This window comes from Otolemur garnettii, unplaced genomic scaffold (genome assembly GCF_000181295.1).
Source record: "Otolemur garnettii isolate 467f Iridium unplaced genomic scaffold, OtoGar3 scaffold00022, whole genome shotgun sequence".
Lineage (NCBI taxonomy): Eukaryota > Metazoa > Chordata > Mammalia > Primates > Galagidae > Otolemur > Otolemur garnettii.
Genome location: NW_003852417.1, coordinates 19,091,365 through 19,116,218, shown reverse-complemented (window position 1 = coordinate 19,116,218; position 24,854 = coordinate 19,091,365). Strand labels below are relative to the sequence as shown.

Sequence of the window (24,854 nt, the reverse complement as noted above, 5' to 3'; positions counted from 1 at the left end):
GGATATTGGTTAAATGTTTTATATGGTTTCCAGGCGGGTCCGGGCTGGGGATTCGAACCCACCACCTTAGGTGTACGTGGCTGGCGCCTTAGCTGGTTGAGCTATAGGCGCCAAGCCGAAAGATGCTTTCATTTCTTTTGACTAAGCACCTGGAACAGAATGGCTGGGTCACATGACCAGTGTATGCTTAATTTTGTAATAAACTGTTTTTCAAGGTAGATGTATCATTTTACATTTTCATAAATGTTCTAGTTCTTCTGTATCCTTATCAACACCTGTTTTGGTCTGTCTTTTTAATTTTAGCCATGCTAGTGGCTATGTAGTATTATTAAAATCTTTGTAGTTTTAGTTTGTATTTCCCTAATGATTATCTTTTGCCTATATTTTATTGAGCTCTTTGGGTTATTCATCAGTTGTAAGATTTTTTTGTTTCAACCATAGATGGGGGACTAAGGGGTTTTAAGGAACTACGGATTTGCTTTGTTGTCTGTAGGGAGCTCATGAGGAAGGAAAGCACTGAAGAAACCATCTCCTACGAACCTACACAGCAGAGTCCAAAGGGCCTCAGGGCCTGTTGTCGGGGAAGCCTCATTCCAAAATGGCTTATATCCATTTTCCATATCAGTCTCTGGCATGTGCAATTCTGACAAATATCTGTTAGCATCTGATTGAGCATGTTTATAACATGCAGGCAGCTATTTACAAGACACAAGCCAAATTCTACCCTTCAACAGACAAGAATTATTTTCAGTGATTTTAGGTCCATCATCATTGGATTCTGGCCCTATCTACTTTTCAGTCTAATTTAAGAATATAACCAACTTGTTTTCAAGCCCTTAAAGTGTAGTTTTTATTTTCTCCATCATAAATCAGTTTCAAACTTATTCATACCAAAGAATATAAGACAGTTTCAGGAGTCACCAACAGTGCTTTTTACATGATGAGCCAAGTCGAGTGTTGGGATGTTATGCCACAGACATGTAGATGAGTGCGTAGGTAGAATGGAGAAAGTGACACAGGCCTACAAATGACAGCATGGAGACATCAGGAGCAAATCTTGGAGGCAGGCAGGGGGTGACAAGGAACACACAGCTGCACACAACTCAGGCACTAAAATTTCAAACTTGAGTTCAACCCAGAACAATTCATACATATATACTGCTGTCTGGGCTGGGACCAACAAAGAAAAAAAGTCATATCCTTTTAAACTACAAAAGTAGTAAAGAAACATCTTAAAGTCATATCCCAAGTGGGGAGAATCAGGGACTGGCCCCACCAATGTTTTTTTTTGTATGTTTGTTTATGAGGGACAAGAGAACGTACAAAAATGAAACACCAGTGGGAATCAGTCCTGGACTCTCTCTCCCCCATTGCTATGAGACTGTTTAAAAACAATCCCAAAAGTTCTGTTATAGAAGAACTATATTGTATGTGTGAGTGTGCTTCAGTTTGGGTGGTAAAAGCTAGAGGCCATTACCAAATAGTTTTTGAAGATTTCAGATGGATACATAATTTTTACACTAAAAGACTCAAAGTACAAGGAATCCCATGAACCGTTTCTTTGACTCTGCTTTGTCATTAAAGCATTCTGGTGGGGGCTTGTGAAAAGAGCTCTACAACTAACTCCTGCACTTCCTCAAGGGAGAGTTTTACAGCTGGAAGAATCTGCTCATTAAACAACATAGGCGCCAGGCACTGCAAGCCATCACATTGCCACCCAGAACAGACCTGGCCCCTGCCCTCAACATCCTCAGTCCTGTAGCTCTTCTCAAACAGTTTCCTGCTGCTTAATACCGTCACCTCTCCACTGTCCTAGGGAAGATTCAGGCTGAGTTGCAGAGGTGTTTATGAGAGACTGGTAAGTACCAGACATGGCAGAAAACAAGTCAAGACTCACGCCATAGCTGCAGTGACAAGCATAATCAGAAACCTACTCCCTACTATCAAAAGTGTTGAACTCCTTATGGTCCGTGAAGCTACAGCAGATAGTCCAGGATAATGGGGCAGGCCACACTCTTCCTCAGTGCAGTTTCAATGCCTCTTGCCTTGCTTCTCTTTCCCTCCATTTGCTCCTTCCTTAGGACATACTTCTCATCTCCCTTAGGCTGTCTATGTGTGGGACGGTAATATCCACTGAAATGTCCCCATAAAGACAAACATTCTTAAAACATATTTTTAGATTTGCTTCCAAACAATCCAGTAGAGGGAATTGGACTTGGAAGTGAGTAGGTACAGGACTGACCATAGATAAAAGAAGTGGGGTGATGGGTACCTGAAGTTCATTACACTACTCTATTTTTATATATTTTTAAAATTACCCACAAAAGGGGAGAGAAAGTGAGAGAATATTTTAATGGAAGAAGGGCAGTAACAGCTCTATAGAACAAAAAGGAATAAATGACTCTAGCAGAGAAACCTACATATTGTCTTTGTCCATGATAAAATTTAGTATGATTGTGTCATCAATAACCTGAATAAATATGTAAAGGTAATAATAAAAAAGATTACCCAGCCAGGCGCCGGGGCTCACACCTATAATCCTGGCACTTTGTCTGAGGCAGGTGGATTACTTGAGATCAGGAGTTCGAGACCAGCCTGAGGAAGAGCTAGTCTAAAAGAAGAAGAGCTTTTCTCTAAAAAAAATAGCCAGGTGTTGTGGCAGCGCCTATTGTCCCAGCTACTTGGAGGCTGAGGCAAGAGGATCGCTTGAGCCCAAGAGTTTGAGGTTGCTAGGAGCTATCATGCCATGGGCGACAAAGTGAGACTGTCTCAAAAGAAAGATTACTCATCAAAAGTTAAAATAAAAATAATACATTAGAAAAAAACTTGCTGCATGAACATTTTACCCTGAAAACACACAGGTAAGGATTAATCATGAATCTGCAATCATGACACAACAGCCATTAATTTACATTCATGAGTCACTGTCTTTTTTTTTTTTTTTTTTTGCAGTTTTTGGCCCGGGCTGGGTTTGAACCTGCCACCTCCAGTATATGGGGCCAGTGCCCTACTCCTTGAGCCACAGCCACCGCCCTGAGTCACTGTCTTTTAAATAAGGAAGCCACGTCTTCAACTCTCTTTCAGTTCTCTTTACTCTCTCCTATACTAAATCCTACCTAGAAAATTTACAAGTTGGGTATTTATCAGCTTTTCAATAAAATAATCAGTGATATTACACATAAGACTAACTCTTTTGGCAAGCACTTAAACACATTTAAAAATAACTTTTATGAAAAAGTGTTTTAAATGGGCGAATATTTGTGCAATAAAATAAATGTAATGATCTGTGTAATTTGCTTTATAAGCACTTCTTCCCATTCTCCTTAAAAAATAACTTGGGAGGCTGAGGCAAGAGAATTGCCTAAACCCAGGAGTTGGAGTTTGCTGTGAGCTGTGACGCCATGCACTTTACCGAGGGCGATAAAGTGAGACTCTGTCTCTAAAAAACAAACAAACAAAAATAACTAGGAAGACTTCATGCATTGACTCCTGACCAGGGTATTACTTCTACACCAAAATGCATTCAGATAAAAGTCTCAGGAAAAGGACTAGAACCTGAGACCAAATATATTCTCCATACTAGTAAAATTTATCATAGTTTATCTAAGTCAGCTCCAAAACTGTACCCAACGATGTTTTTGGCAGACGTGCATTCTGGATCATCCATAAAGCTATTTAAAATTACTTGATATGTTGCCGCGACAGATTTTAAAGATCAAAACACAGGTGTGTATCGGTATTGCACAATTCTGTGGTAAGAGAGATCATGAGATCATTCCACCTAGAAACAAACCCAAACACAAACATCCACCTGAGGTTCAGGTGTATGGCTGTCTGCAGGGAGATGAATTTATAGCTGGAGTTTTGTTCTGATACAAATATGCTCTGATAAGAAATAGCATTTTATAACAATATCTCATATTAACATTCTTCTAAACTGGGTGGGTCTTTTTAGATGACAAGCATCTTTTACACTTGCCTTTATGCTATTTTTAACCTCTTCAGAGACTTACTGCTCATTATAAATGGGTTACAGTCACCCATAATTTAAATACCCTTACATATTCTTTTTAGCTTTAACAAACCTGGGAGAACAGTTCAGAAGTTTCAGGACAGTAAAGGCACAAACCTTTTCCATTTTGTTATGAACCAAGAAAAAATATTATCAAGATGAAGTCTTAAGAAAACAAAGAACTTAATTAAGCTATCTCACGAAGTAGCACGTGCACTTTACCCAATGATTCGTTTAACAGTAGACAGTTCCTATGTATTACACCCCAATCATTTCATGAGTTTCAGAACTACTTGGGGAAAAGGTAGGAGAAAGAGAGAGACAAACACATACTTAGAGATAGACACACCTGGAAAACTGAACAATAGAAGGCAGTCTTGGTTCCTGAGGCCACAATGGCCTGGATCTTTGCTCAAAGTTTTCACAGTAAGCCAGAGGTTTATTTCACTTACAAAAGACCAGTAACAAGAGTAAAGGTGTTACAGATCCACCTGAGCAAGTGTACACTTATCTGCTATGCCTAAACGCAAGCTCTTATTGCTCAACAAACTAGGAGTTAGTTCTGTGTGCGTCTCTGTGAGCAGCAACTACATTGTGACTTCCTGCTATCAGGCCTTCCCAAGAGAAACAAAACAATGACGAAAAGGAAAACACATACAAACATAAACAGGAGATGCGTTTTGTACACCACCGCCATTTGGTTAACAGATGTTGGTGTCTGCCCTCAGCTCTCACAAGCAAAGCAAAGTACTTCATTTTTGTGCTATCTTTTATCCAAAAGTGACATGAAATTCAGTGCGGCTGGCTTGACAGTGTGACTGCAGAATTTGTGTAAGAGTTATAACGGGGTGAGCGCCTGTCAGGCCTGTTTAAAAGCCTCCTGTGTGACCCAGTGATTGGCTTTGCGATAAGGTGGCTGCTGGGCTGGGGAAATGTGCAGTCTTCTGTAAAGTAAACTCGGGCACCACCATTTGTCACACTGTGCAGCTGCTGTTGCTTAATACTTCATGCCACGCTATTATATAACCTTCACTTACACTTAGGGAAAAATACATTTTGTAAATTTTCCTAATTCATAGGGATGTTTTAGAATGATTAATGAGAATCAAGAATATGATACCTTAAAAAAAAAGACAGCAAGAACTACTTAATTCTGGATCCAAAAGAATCAGGATCTAGTCCCTACTTTATTACTGATGATCTTTACCACAATGGTGGTAAGGGAACTTCTCTGGACTTTAGCCTCCTATCCTGCAAAGTAAGAGGGAGGGCTGGACTAGAGCTGCACTTCCCAATCTTTCCAAGCATGAGGGACACTTTAACACACTAAAACCTCTCTTAGACTAATTCAATAACAGCAGATATACTTTATGAATCTGGACAATGAGAAAGTATAATGACAAAAAGATAACTTTGGATGCAATGACAGTTGAAAATTAAATTCCAATTTATTAATCTCAGTGGAGTCAACATTCATTTTTAGAGTAATGGTACACAGATGTTAGACATTATTTATTTAGTCTACAAACAACAGTTGGTGTACATATGAATTTGCAGACTCCTTGCAATAACTCTGCAGCAGGTCCTCTATGCAAAGGCTGGGAACCCTGAACTACACACAGACTCTCTAAATCTTTTCTGGCACTGACCATCCAGAGTTCTAGTCCTACTGCTGCCATTTACTACGCCGTGTGATTCCAAACACAAGAAGGATGTCTCTGTTCCACAGTTTCCTACCTGTCTAAGGGTGGGGATCCCTAGGGTTGTTTCGTCATAGCCCTTTGAAGCTCTGATTCTGTTGTGTGACACATTTTAGCAGAAACCTTGAGATCCACAGGAGAGCAGCCCTACTAAAATGCAACATAATCACCCAATTCTTCTCAGTGCCCAGAAATGCTTCTACACAGACCCTGTCCCTGAGTGGGAAGACATCTCTACACATCCCATCTTCCCCCCAAATACAGAGATTCCCAGGACAATCTCCTTGAACCTGAGATAACATCTGAGGATACTTATACTTGGCTTTTTCCAGAAAACCTGTAAACGTGCGTGTGAAGAAAAGCTGAATAGAGGAAAAAGGGAGGTTGCTACACAATCTAAAGCAAGTTTACAATGGTTCTTTCTCTAAAAGTGCAAAATAGGGTCTAAGGTTCTAAACATCACTGAATCCTTTGAGGTACTAAAACAACGAGGCCCCAGGTAGAAGCCTGTATCGACACTGTTGGTCTTTAAAGTCACTGAGAACTTTATTACTGGCATTAGTATATCTAGATTCTATACATTGATAAGATATTTAATTGCCTAGACAATACATAGTAATAAACTCAATTATATTAGAGACATGTTCAAGGACTAATTTATCACAAATGATATGACACAAGGCTGCACAAATAGACTTTTTTTTGAAGGATAAAAATCTTGATTTTTAAAAAAATGTTGCCTTAAGTAAACTTTTGCTACTCCCCATCTGTAATTATCACTCTACATTTTTGACTTTTGCAGTTTTTGGCCAGGCCTGGGTTTGAACCCACCACCTCCGGGGGCAGCGCCCTACTCCTTTGAGCCACAGGTGCCACCCCGTTATCACTCTACATTTTTAAGACAGTTCTAAGGATCTTTCATGTGTCAGTGACAAGTCTTTGGAAGTACTACTAATCCTGCTCCCAACCCAACCAAGAGAAAAAGACCTATCAATGATCATTATAATCAACGGTCAAAAAGAAACTCAGTGCCATATTTTGATGACTTTGTTCTATAATGCAAATAAATTTCTCCCAAATGATATAAATTACCATTAAGAAGAAAACTAATATGTTTTAATACAATTATCACACAAACTATCTTGGGTAAGTTATTTAACAATCTTTACCATCAAAGAATTATTACTTCTATGCAACCCAAATCCTTCTTTTTACTAACTGCTTCTTTTTCTGTAACTGCTTTTGATTATTTATCTTCACATCTTCAGTAATCCTTATGTAATTCTCTTTACACAAGTGAATTAAAAAGTACTAAGCCACAGAACTGAAAGTAAAATCTTGAGGTTAAGAACTTTTCTCACCAGACCAACCTAGTAGTAAAGTAGAACCTCACAGCAATTCTCTATTGCATGCTATGGCTATATAAATAAAAGAGAGTCATAGAATGAAAGTCCTACAGCTTCAGAAAGAAAGAAGGAAAAGCCCTGGCATAAAAACAAGTTGGAGGGATGTACCAAAGGCTGATAAATTATGTTCCTTGGACCAAATCTGGTCTGCTCTACCTGTTTTTGTAAGGTTTTATTGGGCACAATCATATTCATTAATTTATATATCATCAATTGTTGCTTTTGCACTATACTGGCAGAGCTGAACAGGCCCATAAAGCATAAACTATTTACTATTAGGGCCTTTACAGAAAAACTTTGCTGACCACTGATTCAGACACTCACTATCACTTCTACTGCTATCAGCCTGCTTATGCTACCACTATCCTCACACCTGGATTCTTGTAGGAGCCGCCTAACAGGTCTCCTGGTTCCACACTTGCCCCTCTCATCTATTTTCTTGACAGCAGTCAGAGTGCTCTTGTTAAAACAGCAGTCAGATCACATCACTCCTTTGCTTAAGACGCTCTCTAATGGCTCCCGTAACCATTAGACAAAAAGCCAATGTTCTTAAGAGTGGCCAGGAAGGCCTTCCATGGTCACTACTACGGCTCTCTCACCTTCCTCCCTGCCTCCACCTTCCCTCACATTCTGCTCCAAACACACTGGATCCTTGCTGTTCTGTGATCATGCTCAGTATAACCTCGAATCCCAGGCCTTTGGACTTACTGATTCTCCTCCTTGGAAAACAAGCTCTCCAGAAATGCTCATGATTTACTCTCACACTTTCTTCTGCTCAAATGTAACTGTCTCACTGAAGCTTTCTCCTGACCACCCTGTCCAAAATAGCAGCAACCTGTACCCCTACCCACCCATTTCTTAGCCCTCTTCCCTGTTTTATTTTTCTCCCTGTTTCTTGTTTATTTTATTGTCTGTCTCCATGAGCTAGACTGGAATCTCCATGAGGACAGACATTTTTGTCTGTTCTGTTCACTGCTGTATCTTTTTTGTTTAATGAATGAATGAACAGCCTTCCCAAAGGGTTAAAACACAATCCTATAGAAAACTACAATTCTGATTTTATTATGAAGACTAATGGGAAAATAAAAACTCCCTAGAGAAATGTGTTTCACAAATAAATCACTTAAATTGGCTAGAAGGTACCAATTCTAGCCTAAAGCAAAGAACTCTGTCCCTCAATAATTTTTTTTTTTACTTGAATACCTGTATACCTAGAGGATTTATGGTTAATCTTTATCTTTCACTTCATCTTCCTAACTCCCTTAACCTTTATAAATTCTACTTCTCAATCTTGTCTTCATTTTTTTGTTTCCATCTGGATTATAGCCAAAGCTTACAAACCCAAAGGTCATGTACCAACCTGTACTACAGAACGCTTTAAGCTCTCAGGTATTTTCGTTCGCAACACAGACCTGTCATTGATTTCTTGGCAGTATGTAGTCAAATGATGCATTGATAAATCAAACAGAAAGGACAATATCACATCAATCCAACATGTAGACCTACGCTGATTAAAAGACCAGAAACAGCCTGGAAAGATCAGGGATGCTGTGGTCCCAGCATGAAGTCAGTCTGTGCACATTAAAGCCACACTCAGTGTGATCCAGAAGTCATGCTCCCTGCTGTTCACAAAGTCCTGTGAGCCAGATCACTGCACTGTGCTGGGTCACCACAGTTGCTTTCAATGACTGTGAGTGCCTTCCAGTCCTCTGAACCCTAACATATCCCAGGTACCTAATTAAAAAAAATTCATTCTCTTCTCCCTCCCTATGCTGGTTGGATCTTGGGGATCTGGCAACCTACCTGATGCCGAGCTCAAGACTTTTGAGGCCTAAAGGCTTTGACTACACAGTGAATAATATGTATCAAAGGGAAGAAAGGTAAATAGAGTCACTTATTTATATGCCATTTGTCAGTTTTTGCTAATTAGAATCTTATCAAAAGCAAATAGTAACTGTAACAGGGCAATCCCCATGAGGTTAACTCAAGGGAGGTTTTATATTAATAAAATGAATCTTTGTGGTTCCCTTCACAGATACCAATTTAAATGTTGAAGCCTTAACCCTCAATTACCCTCAATGTGATGGTATTTGGAGATGGGGTTTTAGGGAGATAATTAGGGTTAGATGAAGTTATGAAGGCCCCCGTCTAATGGGATTAATGTCCTTACAAGAATAGATGCAAGACAGTTGTCTCATTCTCTCTCTGCCATGAGAGGACACAGCAAGAAGGTAGCAGTCTGTAAGCCAGGAAGGAAGCCCTCCCCAGAAACTAACCAGGCTGGCACTTTGATCTGGCACTTTGGACTTCCCAGCCTCCAGAGCTGTGCAAAATAAATTTCTGCTGTTTAAACCACCAGTCTATGGGACCTTGTTACAGTAGCCCAAAACAATTAATATACAAGATTACAGGTTTTTAAAGTTGCTTTAAATTTTCAAGTCCCAGAAACCATATTTGGAATGCTCTATTGATGACACTTTTAACTTGATTTTTTTCATTATTTTCTTCTACCCAATAGGAAGGAAGACAAGAACACCTGTCTCCATTATGTGTTTGAAGATATGGTAAAGGTGGACAAGGCCCGTTATGAAACAGAAATGAAAACCTATATCCCTCCTAAAGGGGAAACAAAAAAAGAAGTTCAAGGATCCCAATGCACCCAAGAGGCCTCCTTTGGCCTTTTCTTGTTCTGTTCTGAGTATCACCCCAAAATCAAAGGAGACATCCCGGCCTATCCATTGGTGATGTTGCAAAGAAGCCGGGAGAGATGTGGAATAACACTGCTGCAGATGACAAGGAGCCTTATGAAAAGAAGGTTGCAAAGCTGAAGGAAAAATACAAAAAGGATATTACTGCAGACCGAGCTAAAGGAAAGCCTGATGCAGTGAAAAAGGGAGTTGTCAAGGCTGAAAAAAGCAAGAAAAAGAAGGAAGAGGAGGAAGAGGAGGAAGATGAAGATGATGGCGAGGAGGAAGAAGATAGAGAAGATGAAGATGATGAAGCAGATGATGATGATGGATAAGTTGGTTCTAGTGCATTTTTTTTCCTTGTCTATAAAGCATTTAACTCCCCTGTACACAACTCACTCCTTAAAAAAAAAATTGAAATGTTAAAAAAAAAAAGAAAATGTTCTTGTCCTTTTTGACGAGAAAAAGTAACACAGTGAATATGAAACAATTAAAAACAGAAAAACCAGGTAGATCACTGCAGTTGTTCTTCAAAACTCTAGATAAATGTGTTCATGTGATCGTACTATAGATCCAGAAAAAAAGGAGTATGAATTCTACTAAGGATAGTAGCTGGATAAAACACACACACACACACACACCCTTACCTGAGAACAAAACAAAACACAGAAACGCAGTTGTTCTTCAAAACTTTAGATAAATGTGTTCATGTGATCGTACTATAGATCCAGAAAAAAAGGAATATGAATTCTACTAAGGATAGTAGCTGGATAAAACACACACACACACACCCTTACCTGAGAACAAAACAAAACACAGAAGAACAAAACAAAACACAATAGAGGATTACATTTCCTGATTTCCTTCAGCTTCTATTCCCTTTTCATCACATCCCTCAACTAAGCTCTGATAGTGGGATTTGCAAAGCGGTACAAGGGTTTTCTAGGATGAGTTCAAGAACTTAATTGTTAGACTTCATACATGTATATTCCAGGAAGCTGAAAGACGAGGGGTTTGAGGTTGAAGAAAATGTACTTTGCATTGTATATCCTTTTACGGCACGTTCTTTTACTTAAAATATACATCCTTTTAATCCTATTTTAATAAATACACCCTTTTATCCTATTTGCTTACCTTTACTTTAAAAAATGCTTTAAGATGTGAGGAAGAAATAAACTTTTTTTCAAACTTAAGTTCTTTTCCTTTATAGCTTCTACTCATGAGTCTTTGTTTTATCTCTTAGAATGATAAAATACAAAACAATAACAAAAGCCTTCTAATTCCCCCTTTAAACTACATAGCTATTCACTGTAGATGAATTCTGTTATAGTTCATAAACATTTGAAAATAACTTACAAAAATCTGATACTATTAATCAAACATAAAGAAATAGAGGATAGCTTTTAGCTATTTTAGGAAGAAATATTTCTTATGTTTGAATTGTTCTTAATTTTTAGCATTAAGAGCTAAATTAATTATTTTAATGACAATTGGTGAATGGAAGTAAGATTCTTAGTTTTTTATATGTACTAGTTGTGATACTCTGGGTATCAGAGTAAGTCAAAATATTGGCTTTATTCCTTAAAGTATTTAAATAACATTTTTCTGAGCAGAAAGTAGTACATGTTCATTGAAAAAAATTTGAAAAATAGAGACAAGCAAAGAGGAAAATTAAAACAATTCATAATATCACCATCTGAGAAAACCACTATTAACTCTGATGTTAAATTCAAAATTTCTTTTGAATTTCCAATGCATGTATGTATATGTTATTTGTATAATTGATATCAAGCTATACACACTATTTTAAAGGTCTGATTTAATAAATTGTCAGTGTTTTATAAATCTTGTGTTTAAGATTATAAAATATGGCTCAGTGCCTATAGCACAGTGGTTCTGGCCCAGCCATATGTACGGAGGCTGGCGGGTTCGGACCTGGCCCAGGCCAACTAAACAACGCTGACAACCGCAACAAAAAAACAGCCAGGTGTTGTGGTGGGTTTCTGTAGTCCCAGCTACCTGGGAGGCTGAGGCAAGAAAATCGCTTAAGCCCAAGAGTTTGAGGTTGCTGTGAGCTGTGACGCCACAGCATTCTACCAAGGGCGACTAAGTGAAACTTTGTCTCAAAAAAAAAAAAAAAGATTATAAAATATATATTATTTATAAAATTTCAAACTTTTTTTTGAGACAGAGTCTTGCTCTGTTGTTCCAGCTAGAGTACAGTGGCATCATCATAGCTCACTGCAACCTCAAATTCCTGGGCTCAAGCAATACTCTTGCTTCAGTCATGTTGAGAAGTTGGGAATATAGTTACATGCCCCCACGTCTCACTAATGTTTTCTACCTTTAATAGAGACACGTCTCACTCTTGCTCAGGCTGGTCTCAAACTCCTGACCTCAAGCTATCTTCCCACCTCAGCTTCCAGAATGTAGGAAGGCATAAACCACCATGCCCACCTCAAACATATACTTTTAATTTTAACTTTTTGTGTGTCTCTCTGAAAAATGTTAACTGACAAAAGAATGAACATTTTATTGCTCAATGTGAAATAAGCATTAAAGAAATTAAAATAAACTTTCAAATAATGTTTTGTATTTGAATGTTTAAAGCATTTATACTTCTGCAGTTATTAATGCTTACAACTGCATTAAGTCTTTTTGGAATGCTATATATCATAAACATGTTCCCAGGCCATTGAGTTTGGGGTTTTTTTTTAAGCTTTTTTTAAAATGACTAACAGGATTCTATTAGGCTGCTATAGAATAATATACTTATGTAACCATCTTATTAATGGAAATTTAGATTATTTCTTTTAAAAGATCATAAAGAACATAAAAAGAGGCAAATAAATGATTGTCAAGTAAAAACACTCCACCCAGGTTAGAAATACATTAGTATACTGAAATCCTGGAACAATAGGTACATACTTTTAAAAAGATTTTAATTCATATTATCAAATTATCTTTCAGAATGGCTAACAAGGAACAATGCCATCAATACTGGCTATAATTAGAATAACATGAAAATGTCTTTAAAAATAAAAGTGATTATGTTGCTCTTAACCAAAGACATCTACAAGGATAATTAAAGTAATATGTTTCAAGCTCACTTTGTTACTTCAGCTTGAAATAAATCCCCATTATGTGGTTCAGAAGAGTTCTTTTAAAAACTGGCCTACAATCCTTACTGGAGTTTGAAAGAAGTTCTGAATGAGCCCCACAATAAAATACAGCTAGCCAGGTCTCCAGTGTGAGTGGTAAGACAAGAAGCTCCCACGTGGGAGCTAAGCTACATCTTTTATCAGATCACTCAGAAGTCCCCCACAGAAGGATAAATGAGGCTACAAGCAGCTACTCAATGCATGGCTGACTACTACATATTAAGACTAAGCTCCAACCTATAGTGTTGCTGTCTTTCTGAAGGTTGGGTTGAATTAATCGATATAGGGAGCAGAGGTGAAACTATCCTGGCCTTGGAGGAAATTGCTAGATCTGTGCCCAGATGAGACCCAAAGAGGAAAAAACTGTGAAGGTATGAATACCTGCTTAACTTTTGAAAAAAGAAAACTTTTTCAGGTATGACTTGAAATCTTTCAACTTTGAGGCAGGTTCTTCAAATCCATTTAAGATATAAGTTTCAGAAATTAGAAACTTGGACCATAAAGCACTTCAGTTTTGCATGCCTTTCCGCTTTCAAAAACCTCAAAAGGGAAGAGAATTTAGAATAAATGAAAGGAAAAAATTCATAGCCACAAGGAGTGATCATTGTCCACGCAAAGCAGACTGTGCAAATTCTCATGATACCACACCAACACACAGACTTTCAGAAGGACTCAGCCATGACTTGTAAAAATACCAAATGTACTCTAGTTACACTACTAGGGCTTGTGAGGGACAAGTCTTCCAAGAAAATCAGATTCCAGAGAAATTATTTAATTTGTTCAAAGAATACAATTTTTATACTAGCCAAAGAATAGAAAGGATATACTTTATGCATCTACACAGGCAATTCTGGCCCTTTATAATAAAATTGTTCAACTATGTGCTGGACCGTCTTTAAAAGTATCTTTTAAGCCTAGACCCAAGAAGACCTTTTAGGTGACAGTGCTTTCCACTAGGCTCCTTGAGCTCTTCTGCAACAAAAAACCTTAGATGGGGTCCAAGAAAGTCTTTCCCAGTATTAGCAAAAACCCTCACTTATTTGGATACATAGAAGAATTTGGCTCTGATGTTTACTAGCTGTGTGGTCTTGAGAAAGTTATTAACATCTCTAAGCCTATTTTACCATCAGCAACCAGGTACTCACTTATTATTAATGGTACCCACCTCATGGGCTAGAAATGCAGATTAAGTTAGACAATAAATAAAAAATAGCATCTGAACATTATTATTTTCTCAATTTTATGGGTAATATAGATTAATTACTTCAGAATACACAGACTAAATCTCAGCCAACAAAGTACTACTTACCAAAGGGATTTAGCAAATTGCTTTAGTTTAAAATAACCTGTCATTAAATACATAGGTTATTTATAAATACATCTATGAAATCCTTAAGAATGATTAAAAATGTTTTCCTTGGTTATGTTACTTAAATATTCTGTCTGAAATTGTTTCACTATTCACTGGCTATCAAGTCCCTTCTTGAAGACAAAGGCAGACTTCAGTGCCTATATGTACATAACCAGTGACTAGTACAAATAGTCTGAATTACCCATTTGGAATCATTTAAGTAATCAGAATGAAGAAGATCTGCAAAAATGAGATTCTATTTGCTACAAAAATTGGTTAATTCCTGAAAAGCTTATTTTCTCAGTAGTTTCTTTCTTTTCTCCCTATAATACGGGCAACTCATGGCCTTCACTCCCACCAATATATTAATACTGAATATGTATCCAGTCTCAATCTCTTTCCAAGTCCCTAATCCTAAATTTCCAACTATCTCTCAGATATCTCTACTGGATATCTTTAAATTCATCATTCCTACAAAGATTAAGTCAGGGCAAGAAACGGATGGCATACTCAAAAGGGAGACTAAAGAGAGTCTTATGACGGCATTTGTCATGAAGTAAACACGTAAACAGGAAGGGTAAAACCCAAATGGCTAGACAAAGAACACCTGCAATAGCAGTAAGACATTATATCTCACTGCGCTTGAACCCAAGAGAAGAATTACAGCTGCAGGAGAGGGTCTCCAAATGGAGATGTGGCCACAGGAAGAAGAATGTAACCATGGCCACATCAGCACAAAGAAGGGAGGAAACCGGGGGGAAAAATATCCTTCCTTGCACTCCTTCCACACTCTAATCTCCTGCTACTGAACCCAACCAAAGGTGGGAAGGCAAGAAAGCTCATTTTGATGCAGCTAATACATAATAGATTAGCTGGCCAATGTACAAATCAATGTGAAGTGGTCCAAAACCAAAGCTATTATTTTGGCACCTATCCCACACCTCTACTCACTAAAATGTGTCCTTCCTATGGTATTCACTACTTTGGTTAACAGGATAATTCACTAGAGTAGTTGGTCGCTCAACTCTTCTATCATTACCTGAGCTGCTGCAGCCTCCTATTACTGCTCCTCCTACCTCAAGTTACTCTTCTCTCCTAGCCAGTACCCTCCATGTACTCCAGCTACCATTATAAAATTTAAACTTGAGGCCATGCATGATGGCTCATGCTTATCATCCTATACTCTCGGCGAGGCTGAGACAGGAAGATTGCTTGAGTCCAGGAGTTTGGGATCAGCCTGAGCAACTTAGTGAAACCTCATTTCTATAAAAAAAAAATTTTAATTTTTAAATTTTAAAATTAGACAGGCATGCTGATGTGTACCTATAGTCCTAGCTGTTAGGTAGGCTGAGGTGGTAATATCCTTGAGCCCACGAGTTCAAGGTTGCAGTGAACTACGATTATGCAACTGTACTTTAGCTTGGGCAAAAGAGCAAGACCCTGTCTCAAATAAATAAATAAATAAATAAAACAAAACAAAATTAAATGAAATATGAGTGTATTTATTTGCTACAGCTACCATAACAAAATACCACAGACTGGTGACTGAACCAACAGAAATTTATTTTCTCACATTCTGGAGGCTGGAAGTCTAGGATCAGGGTATTGACAAAGTTGGTTTCTCTTGTCCTTTTGTCTTCACAGTCTTCCCTCTGTGTGAAGCTGTATCCTAATTTCTTCTTCTCACAAGGGCAGAGTCATACTGGAGTAGGGCTACCCGAGTAATCTCATACTAACTTAATTACTCCTTCTAGGCCATATCTCCAAATACATAGTCCAAACATAGTCTCATTCTGAGGTCCTAGAGATTAGGACTTCAACATATACCGTTTAAGCAACACATTTCAGCCTATAACACTAAGAAGGCTTACAAGTCTTCAGGACCCAAGTTTTCTATAAGACTTTTATGAGACATACTCCAGATTTTTAAGCCCAGCATGCAGTATGACCTTATCATATTGCTTGTGGTAGGCTACCCAACCTACTCTTTCAGCTTCATCTTCTGCATCTCCTGTTTTTGCACCCCAGATACTGACCATACTGAAGCAATTACCAATTTCCAAAGATATTCTTTCATACCTCCTTGTCTCTGCATATGCTGTTCCCTCTGTCTGGAATACTCTCACATGTCAAATACCCTGTGAATTTATTTTTGATGCCTAAGGCAGAGCCTATTACACCCTCCCCATTCCTCAAAAAACCCTGAACACCCTACTATTATAGCATGTCTCACCCTGAATTGTAATTAATTTTTTACATGTCTGTCTCCCTCAGTTTACTGGGAATTCCTTGAAGGCAAAGACCGCATCTGTTTTTGCTTATCACTGATTCCTCTGTACCCAGAGCAGTACCTGGTGCATAGGAGGAACTAAAAAAAAATGTTTCTTGAATGAAGGAAATGAAAAAATAAGTGAAAACATGAACAAGCCTATGAAAGAGAAAAGGCCTGAATTTCTCTGATACCTAGTTCAGGGGTACGGTACCTACCAAACTTAGGTATGTGTTTAATAAATGACTGCTGAATAAAATACTGACTGAGCCATACGGCAAAACCTGAAACAATGAAAGGATCTGGAGCGATTTACTTTAAGAAAAGTTATAGAAGCTGATTATCTTTGGGGTAAAAAGGAAATGGATTTTAAAAAGCCTATAAACTTCAGGGAAGAAGCGCCAAGATCCATGTGACAAGGCAATCTGAGCTCCACTCAGATCCAAGAACAAAGGGTTCCTGGTTTAAGCTATGGAAGTGCCTGTTCCAGAAAGCAGCTGGGCAGAATTTCCTCACAAGAGCAGTTTCTAATGTATGGGAAAAGAAGAGAGCAAAACAAAACAAGCAAAGGCAGCAAAAGGGAATAATTAGTGTAAACAGTTTAGTTTTTTTTTTTTTAATGCATTGGACAACCTCCAAGAATAAAAAAAAAATGTTGTGGGATAAACATCTGTTTGTTCGGAACATGACAGAGCCCTTGACAGGCTCTGTGGCCTGTGTGTGTCCTTATGTGCCCGAGGTTTATATTTGTGCTTCCACTGCTCAGACAGCCCAGAAAGTGGCCCCAGACAGAGGCCTATTCCCGCCACAATGCACTCCACTAAGTCCAGCTGGGGTGGAGGGGCAACTCTCACTCAGTTGTTTGACGCAACAAAAACCACACAGAAGGGATGAGCAAATACCAAGGGCATGGACAGAACAGCCTTGCTCTATTTGCACAGGTTTCCACCAATACTGTATTTTGCTACTTGCCATGGACGTGACCACACATCACATATTGAAAAGGATTAGCATTTGCTTTCCATCCCTATGATCTTTGGTATCAAGATATTAAGTTCAACAGGTTGAAGGCGTCTGTTTTCTTGTGTGAGATATGCCCCTCATGATCAGTGAGGCTAGGAGTTTCCCTTTTAAAAGAGATTTCCATGGGTAAATTGGTCTCCAATTCCCAGTATCCCTTGTTAGTTTCTGTCTCCCTCACCAGGTAGAGGTGCGTAGGTGTAGGCCTAGAGATGAAGCTCAGTGGGCAGTGTCCCGGAGGAAACACCCTCCAGGCATGGGTGGCTCAATTCCCATGTCACCTTAGAGACTTGGGTGATGTGGGTCCAGTTCTGAGGCCTCTGACCTAGCTCCCTTGGCCCCACCCAGCTTACGCAAGCCTCATTCTTAGGAGTGCACCATGTCAAGATGGGGACAGACTGTCTCCCCCTTATCTTCCTTTCTGGCTGGTTTCATAACTACCATTCAATTCACCTCTCTTTTCTCTTTCTAAGGCCCTGGGTGCTCAGTTTTTCATTATTCTCATGGTGTTCACGTCTAACTCTGGCATTTTATTAAATATCAGGCAGAGGTGACTGCCTTATCCTTCTTTCCTAGACCTTTGTCCCCAGCACCATGTGATCCACACAAGCAGTTTAAGCTTTATGATACCTGCGGTGCCTTGGTTATCTAAGTCTTACATGATTTTTTTCATATATGCATTTTCCATGATTTGCTTCAAGTCCAAAAAATGCACCCTTTCCCCCCATAGGCATGTAGCTTTTCTGAGTCTTGAAAGCCCCCCAGATAGCCAGCTACTGACTTATTCTACATAACACAGGAGGCCACATTTAACACAATTATTTTGAGAATGGCCAGTTGCGGCTATTAAGAAAACTAATTCTAAAACTTATCCAGGCCCACCTGCTGAGCTGGTTATCAGAAGCACCTGCAATCTGAACCGCACACTCAGAAGGCCAGGAAGAGAGCCGAGTAGCTGCAGGTTGGGGAAGAACTGGGGAGAGCAAGGACTTCACCAGCCTGACCAAAAAAGAACATTCTCATGCCCTTTCTTTGGAACACCCCATTCTCTCTGTCCATATACCCACAATAAAAAAAGTGCTCTGTTTTTGTTTGTAATTATTCTAATTAATCTTGATTTAATTTTTTCTTTCAAAATTGTTACAGGGATACAAATGTTTTTGGTTACATGGATTGCTTTTGTGCTTTTGTAATGCTTGAGTCACGGCGGCTATCACCATGTGCCCATCATCCAAATAGTGTTCACTGTGTCCATTAGGGAGGTTTCTGCCCATCCTCAGCTCCTCTTTCTCTCTTGCTTGATGTCCACTGAGTTTCACTTCCCGCTGTGCACATGTGTCCTCACTGGTTAGTTCCAAGTTAATAGCAAGTACATATGGTGTTTGTTTTTCTATTCTTTAGATCTCCAATTCCATCCAAATTGTTGTGGATAGAATTGGAGACCATTTTATGGGTGAGTAGTACTCCATGGTATATACATACCACATTTCATTAATCCAGTCATGAATTGATGGGCAATTGGGTTGATTCCATCTGTGCAATTGTGAATTGTGCTGAGATAAAAACATTTGAGTGCAGGTGTCTTTTTGATAAAATGACTTCTTTTCCTTTGGATGAATACCCAATAGTGGGAGTGCTGGATTGAATGGTACGTCTACTGTTAGTTCTTTCAGGAATCTCTAGATTGTTTTCCATAGAGGAGGTTGTACTATTAATAGTTTGCAGTCCCACCAACAGTATAAAAGCATTCCTTTCTCTGGGCACCCATGCCAGCATCTATAGTTTTTGGACTTTTTAATAAAAGCCCTTCTAACAGGGGTAAGAAGGTTGTGGTTTTAATTTGCATTTCCCTGAAGATTAGGGATGTTGCGCATCTTTCATGTTTATTGGTCATTTGTTTATCTTCGTTTGAAAAGCTTCTGTTCATGTCTTTTGCCCACTTTTTAATGGGGTTCTTGGCAATTACAGAAACAACACAAATAAGTAAACAGGACTTGATCAAATTGAAAAAGCTTCTGCACAGATAAGGAAATAATCAATAGAGCAAATAGACAACCTACAGAATGGGAGAAAATATTGACAAGCTATACATCTAATAAAAGGCTGGTGACCAGAATCTATAAAGAACTCAAGCAAATAAGCAAGAAAAAACATTTGTAAATAAAGATATTTGGTACCAGTTTTTATTTTCTACAGAATTGTGACTGAAAAACCAACTTATTCTTACATTTATGGACTGAATGGTTTCTCCATAGTTTAATTTTATCTGAAGGGGAAAAAAAAGCTGACATCTAGCAGTTAAACATGTCTTTGTCACCAGAGGCCTATGACACAAATCTCGATGATATTTTATGAGAACATGTATAGCTTTTCTTCACTTGTGGCTATAATTGCTGTTGGAGAAGCCCCAACATGTAAAGGTTGATGCTTCTGAATGTGCTGAAAGATGCTGGAACTAAACCATGCAATGACAGCTATCAAAATGTCACCAATGCAGTGTCATAATTCAGTCAAGATGCTTAAAAATTCGAATGTTCAACTAACAATGTTCTAGCTGAGCAAGGAAGACCATTACCTGGCTGGCTGGTAGGTAGAATGAAATGAAGTAATGTGCAGAACCGCACTTAGTAAGAAGCCTGGTGCAGAGGCAGCCGAACAGGAAGAGCTATCATTCACAGGGCGCCTACTCTGTGCAGCAGTGCATGCCAACCAGCATTCTAAGTTATACATATTTTAACTCAATTGATCCTCACAACTACGAAGTAGGTACTATTCTCACACTGGTTTACAGGTGAACAAACTAGAGGCTAAGAGAATTTGGGGAACATTCCCACTAACACCCTCTTCTAAGTCCTGGAGGTACTGTCATGCGTGTTCTAGCTTCTCACAAGTGTTCTGCAGAAAGCTGAGTTATCATTCTTTACATTTATTGCCCAGGTGTGAGGCATGTACTTCAGAGCCCAAAGATGGCATTCTCTTCACCGTATCTACACACCCACTGGGGAGAGCACGCAAAGAGCCAAGCTATGACACTTTAAGTTTCTAAATAACTTCTATTTAAACAATTACAAGTCCTAGTCACTTGACCATAATCTCAAATGGTTTCGCTAGAAATAACAGGTATTCATTCTAGGAATTAATGATTGGCTTGAAGAGATGATTGTACTTACTGAAATTTAAGTTTATACAAATAAATTAAGAAGGCATAGGAAATAGTATAATATAGTGGGTGATGTCTGAAATTAAAAGCAAATAAAAATATGCCCAAATGGTTTAATCCTAGATCTGTGGGAGTCCATCTCTGGCTCTACATCAAATAATTTAAGATCTCATCCCTGCCTTTACTCCAACTGCAAAATGGAAACAGTGTTTCACCCCACAGATGAGTGGTTACATGAGCTGCAGCTGTGCCAGCAAGGCAATCACTAACTGCTGTGCAAGCGTCTGACCACAGAAGAGCAAAGTGGAAGGGAATGCAGGGCCTTAGCACTCCTCACAGAGTTTCCAGGTAAGATCCTGGGCAGGACCACCAGAGGACTCTGGCTAAGCCTTGCTTGAAAAGTGGAAGGAGAGTTTGGGCTCTAAATTGTTCCAGAATAATAGGAAGAAGGATCCTTGAGATAACTTGAGAGGTTGGACCAAACAAGAGACTCGGAAAATGGGGAAAATAAACTAGAATTTCCTTGAGGTCCTAGTTTTAATTTCTGCTTTTCATTTACTCCCAGCCCAACTCTTGCCTCTATCCCACTCCCAAGCAACAGGATCATTTGGATTGAAAATTGGCTCAATCCCAGAGTAAAATATTGGCTTCCTCGGGAACTAGGTCTTGGACCCTCCCCACCAGAAACTCTTGATGCCATAGAGCAGCCCTGCGGTTCAGGCAACTCAAAACAAGAATGTGCCAACTCCCTCCCCAAAAGGGCAGTGGTTGCGCATGTGCTCTCTGCTCCATAACAGCATTCTTCAAATGTTTTATAAGCCACTTAAAAAGAAAACTGCCTCCCTGTAATTCCCTGAAGATGTCTGGCTGGTTTAAACAACTTCTTAGTTATCCACCTTTCCTCTAAGGTGAATCTGCTGGAAAGCTAGCCCTGCACAACTGAAAAACCTGGGACCATCACAATTAATCATTAGTAAAGTCACAGAGACCCTCACCTTATATATATAAAGCATAGATAGCAGAAATCTGTCATATGCCAGAAAGATTTTGACAACCCTTAAATAGACCACAAGTTTCTGTACTTTGCAAACTCTCCCACTCATCCATTATCTCTTTCTAACACTCACCTAATCACATCCTTTTCTCATTTGCTTACATGATTCTATTACTAAGTCCCACTTACTTATTACTTACTCTTGTTTTCAGTGTCCCCTTTCCATGTTCACTAAATTTGATTGTCTGGATAATTGTGTATGTAACATTTGTACGTTTTGGACGCTACTGCTTGAACATAAAAACAAAAGCTCCACCCAATATTTAGAAAGTACCTCCCATGGGTTCAACTTTTTATTAGGAATAATGAAAGGGAATATATTATTTTAAAAAAAGTATATTTGCATGACTGTGTGCATTGCACAAGTAGAATGTGTAGGTGGTGATTATGTACAGGTATGCATGTGCGGTCTCTCTTAAATTATTGCCTCAGTAGTCCAACACTGTGGCTGAATGAATAGAATAAAATGCTCTCAACACAATGTGTGATGACAGACATTAATACGGCTGGATCGATGTCTAAGGGATCCAGACACTGATCTGAGGGCATCAGCTATTGCCTAAATATACGGTAAGCCCAGCAAAAAAGAACATAGTAAAACCCAAACATTTCCTGCGTTTCTTTATGTAAAATCATTCTATACATTACCTTTTACACCTAACTAAATTCTGGTAATTGAGTGGCAGCCAGGATCATACATGATTAAACATCCACTTTGGTCTACTCACAGTGCCCTGAAAATGCCAGGCACACTCTTGCCCCTGTCTAGTTTAATAGTTCCTTTTGCCTGGAAGGCCCATCCTCTCCTTCACCTCCTGAAAAACTTACAGTCTTCCTGCAAGGTCCTATTCACATGCCACCCTTTCTCTCAGTCCTTCTTGGACTCCTTGGCAGACAGAGCTTCCAGCTATCTCTGCTGGCTTCCTACAGTTCTGTGGGTACACTTCCATTACAGAGTTCATCACACCATCCTAATTTGGGCTCTAAAAGTTACTTCTGTGCTTGTCTTTCCCAGGAGACTCGAAGATTGGACATCATTATCCTTATTCCTTAACCTCCCAATGTGGCCCACAAAGTGTTAGCAGAGTGCTGGGTAGGTTAGAGGCACTCAATAAATGTTGCTTGAACTATACATATGTACATATTTTTAAACAGCACACAGAGACCCCTAAAATGTCTTAACATAAATGAAGTCCCTCAAATGTAGGTATTTGAGATCAAATGTTTTTTCCTTTAGCCATTCAAGTGAAAATAGAATTTTGTTGATCATGTTAAACCTCCAAAAAATGCTTTCCATACCAGTAAAATTTCCAGGCATGAACTAAAGCAGAACTGAGGCTGCCAGACAGCTTAAATCACTGGCGATAACTTCAAACAGAGAAAGGACAAAGGCATTAATGAGAATGAACAAAAATTTCCTACTCTGCCAACTTAAAATATTTTTCTGATTTAAAAAACCTCCCACAATTCCTGTGTAAAAATTCAAAGTGTAAATCATGAAATAATAAATAATAATGCAGACCAAAGCTGTGTCAGGCAAATAGAATCAGTAAGTTGAGTAGAAGTCTCAAGCTATATTATTTTATGATGTTGAAAGACTGAGAATTGGTTTTTTTAATATTTAATGAGATATTTTACTTTTTTATTATTTATTTATTTTTTAATTTTTTGAGACAGAGTCTTACTTTTTCACACTTGGTAGAGTGCCGTGGCATCATAGTTCATAGCAACCTCAAACTCCTGGACTCAAATGATTTTCTTGCCTCAGCCTTCCCTGTAGCTGGGACTACAGGTGCCTGCCACAACGCATGGCTATTTTTAGAGATGGGGTCTTGCTCTTGCTCAGGCTGGTCTCAAACCTGTGAGCTCAGGGCAATCCACCCACATCAGCCTCACAGAGGGCTAGGATTACAGGCATGACCCATCGCGCCCAGCCAAGACTAAGAATCTGACTGCCAAATAATCAAGAAGACAGAAAACAGAATGGTCCAAATTTAAACAAGGATATTGCCAATCCAGGGAGATGAACACTCCTAGGAACCTATATATTAGGAACAAAGCAGAGACCCAGTAAGATGACAGACAGTCCCACTCTAAAACCACCTTTGCTGCCGGTAGTTTTAGGGCCGCTGTGCTATGAAGCATAAAGTAGGGAGCTGCCTTATGAAGAGATCAGTGTGGACATCACTTTTGAAGTTTCCTATTATTATGCATGTTAGACAAAGGGGCAGTTTTGATTTTCCTTTGGAGCACTGTCTCTTCTCCCTATCTTAACATCTTTGGAGTTTATCTGTACAGTTCTACCATCTTGCAGAGTTCCACTTTCATTTGTTGTTTTATTTCCTCTTTTGTAAACTGAATGACATTATTCTTTGTTCTTTTACCCATTGCGATTTTAAGTGTTCTTCTGATTAATTTATACAGAAAGGACCTTAACTGTCTATCTGTGATAGCTATCTTTCCAGTTTTTTAACAATTGTTTTCATGTTATTTCTGACACATAAAAGCTTAAGCTTGAATGGATAGATAAGTTAATCACAATTACATCATTAGTAAGTGGTATGTTAGGGATTAGAACCCAACTCTGATCCCATAGCTTGTGTTCTTAAATAATTTTGCCAAACAGAATCAATGAATTGGGGTACAAACTTAATTGATGATATTGGACCATCACTGGGAATCATCAGTTAATACATTTTATTTTTGGTTTTGTTGTAGCTGCCTTTTTTTTTTTTCACTGCTGTCAAAGCACGTCTATCCACAGCAGCCTGCCAGCCTTTTATTTGTTGTTTCACATACGCTAAGGCTATAAAAATAAGCTAACCATGTTTGCCACGGAAATATACAACAAAATAGCAGACAGCATTTTCAGAATATGGTCTTTAGCTATTCAGACTTTTTTTCCCTGAGTCTAAGAGGTAAGACTCTTTTCCAGGGGTTGCCAGGAGTTTTACCTCTGGATAAGTTGGGTTTTTCCAAGGGACTGGTAATTTGACCTTCCATAGTAGGCACTTGATAAATGTTTGCTGAAAAT

The 24,854-nt window shown here is 38.8% G+C and overlaps 2 protein-coding genes across 2 annotated transcripts in view; one reads left to right on the top strand and one right to left on the bottom strand.

Annotated features, from left to right (window-relative positions):
• Nucleotides 1-24,854, bottom strand: part of BABAM2 (BRISC and BRCA1 A complex member 2) — a gene marked incomplete at its 5' end in the record, with an annotated part of 402,516 nt that overhangs the window by 130,433 nt on the left and 247,229 nt on the right. The window lies entirely within an intron of this gene.
• On the top strand, nt 9,677-10,149 carry LOC105886762 (high mobility group protein B1-like). The gene has a single exon (XM_012803779.1). It carries the CDS (start codon nt 9,886-9,888, stop codon nt 10,138-10,140), a length of 255 nt encoding a protein of 84 aa, XP_012659233.1. The 5' UTR covers nt 9,677-9,885; the 3' UTR covers nt 10,141-10,149.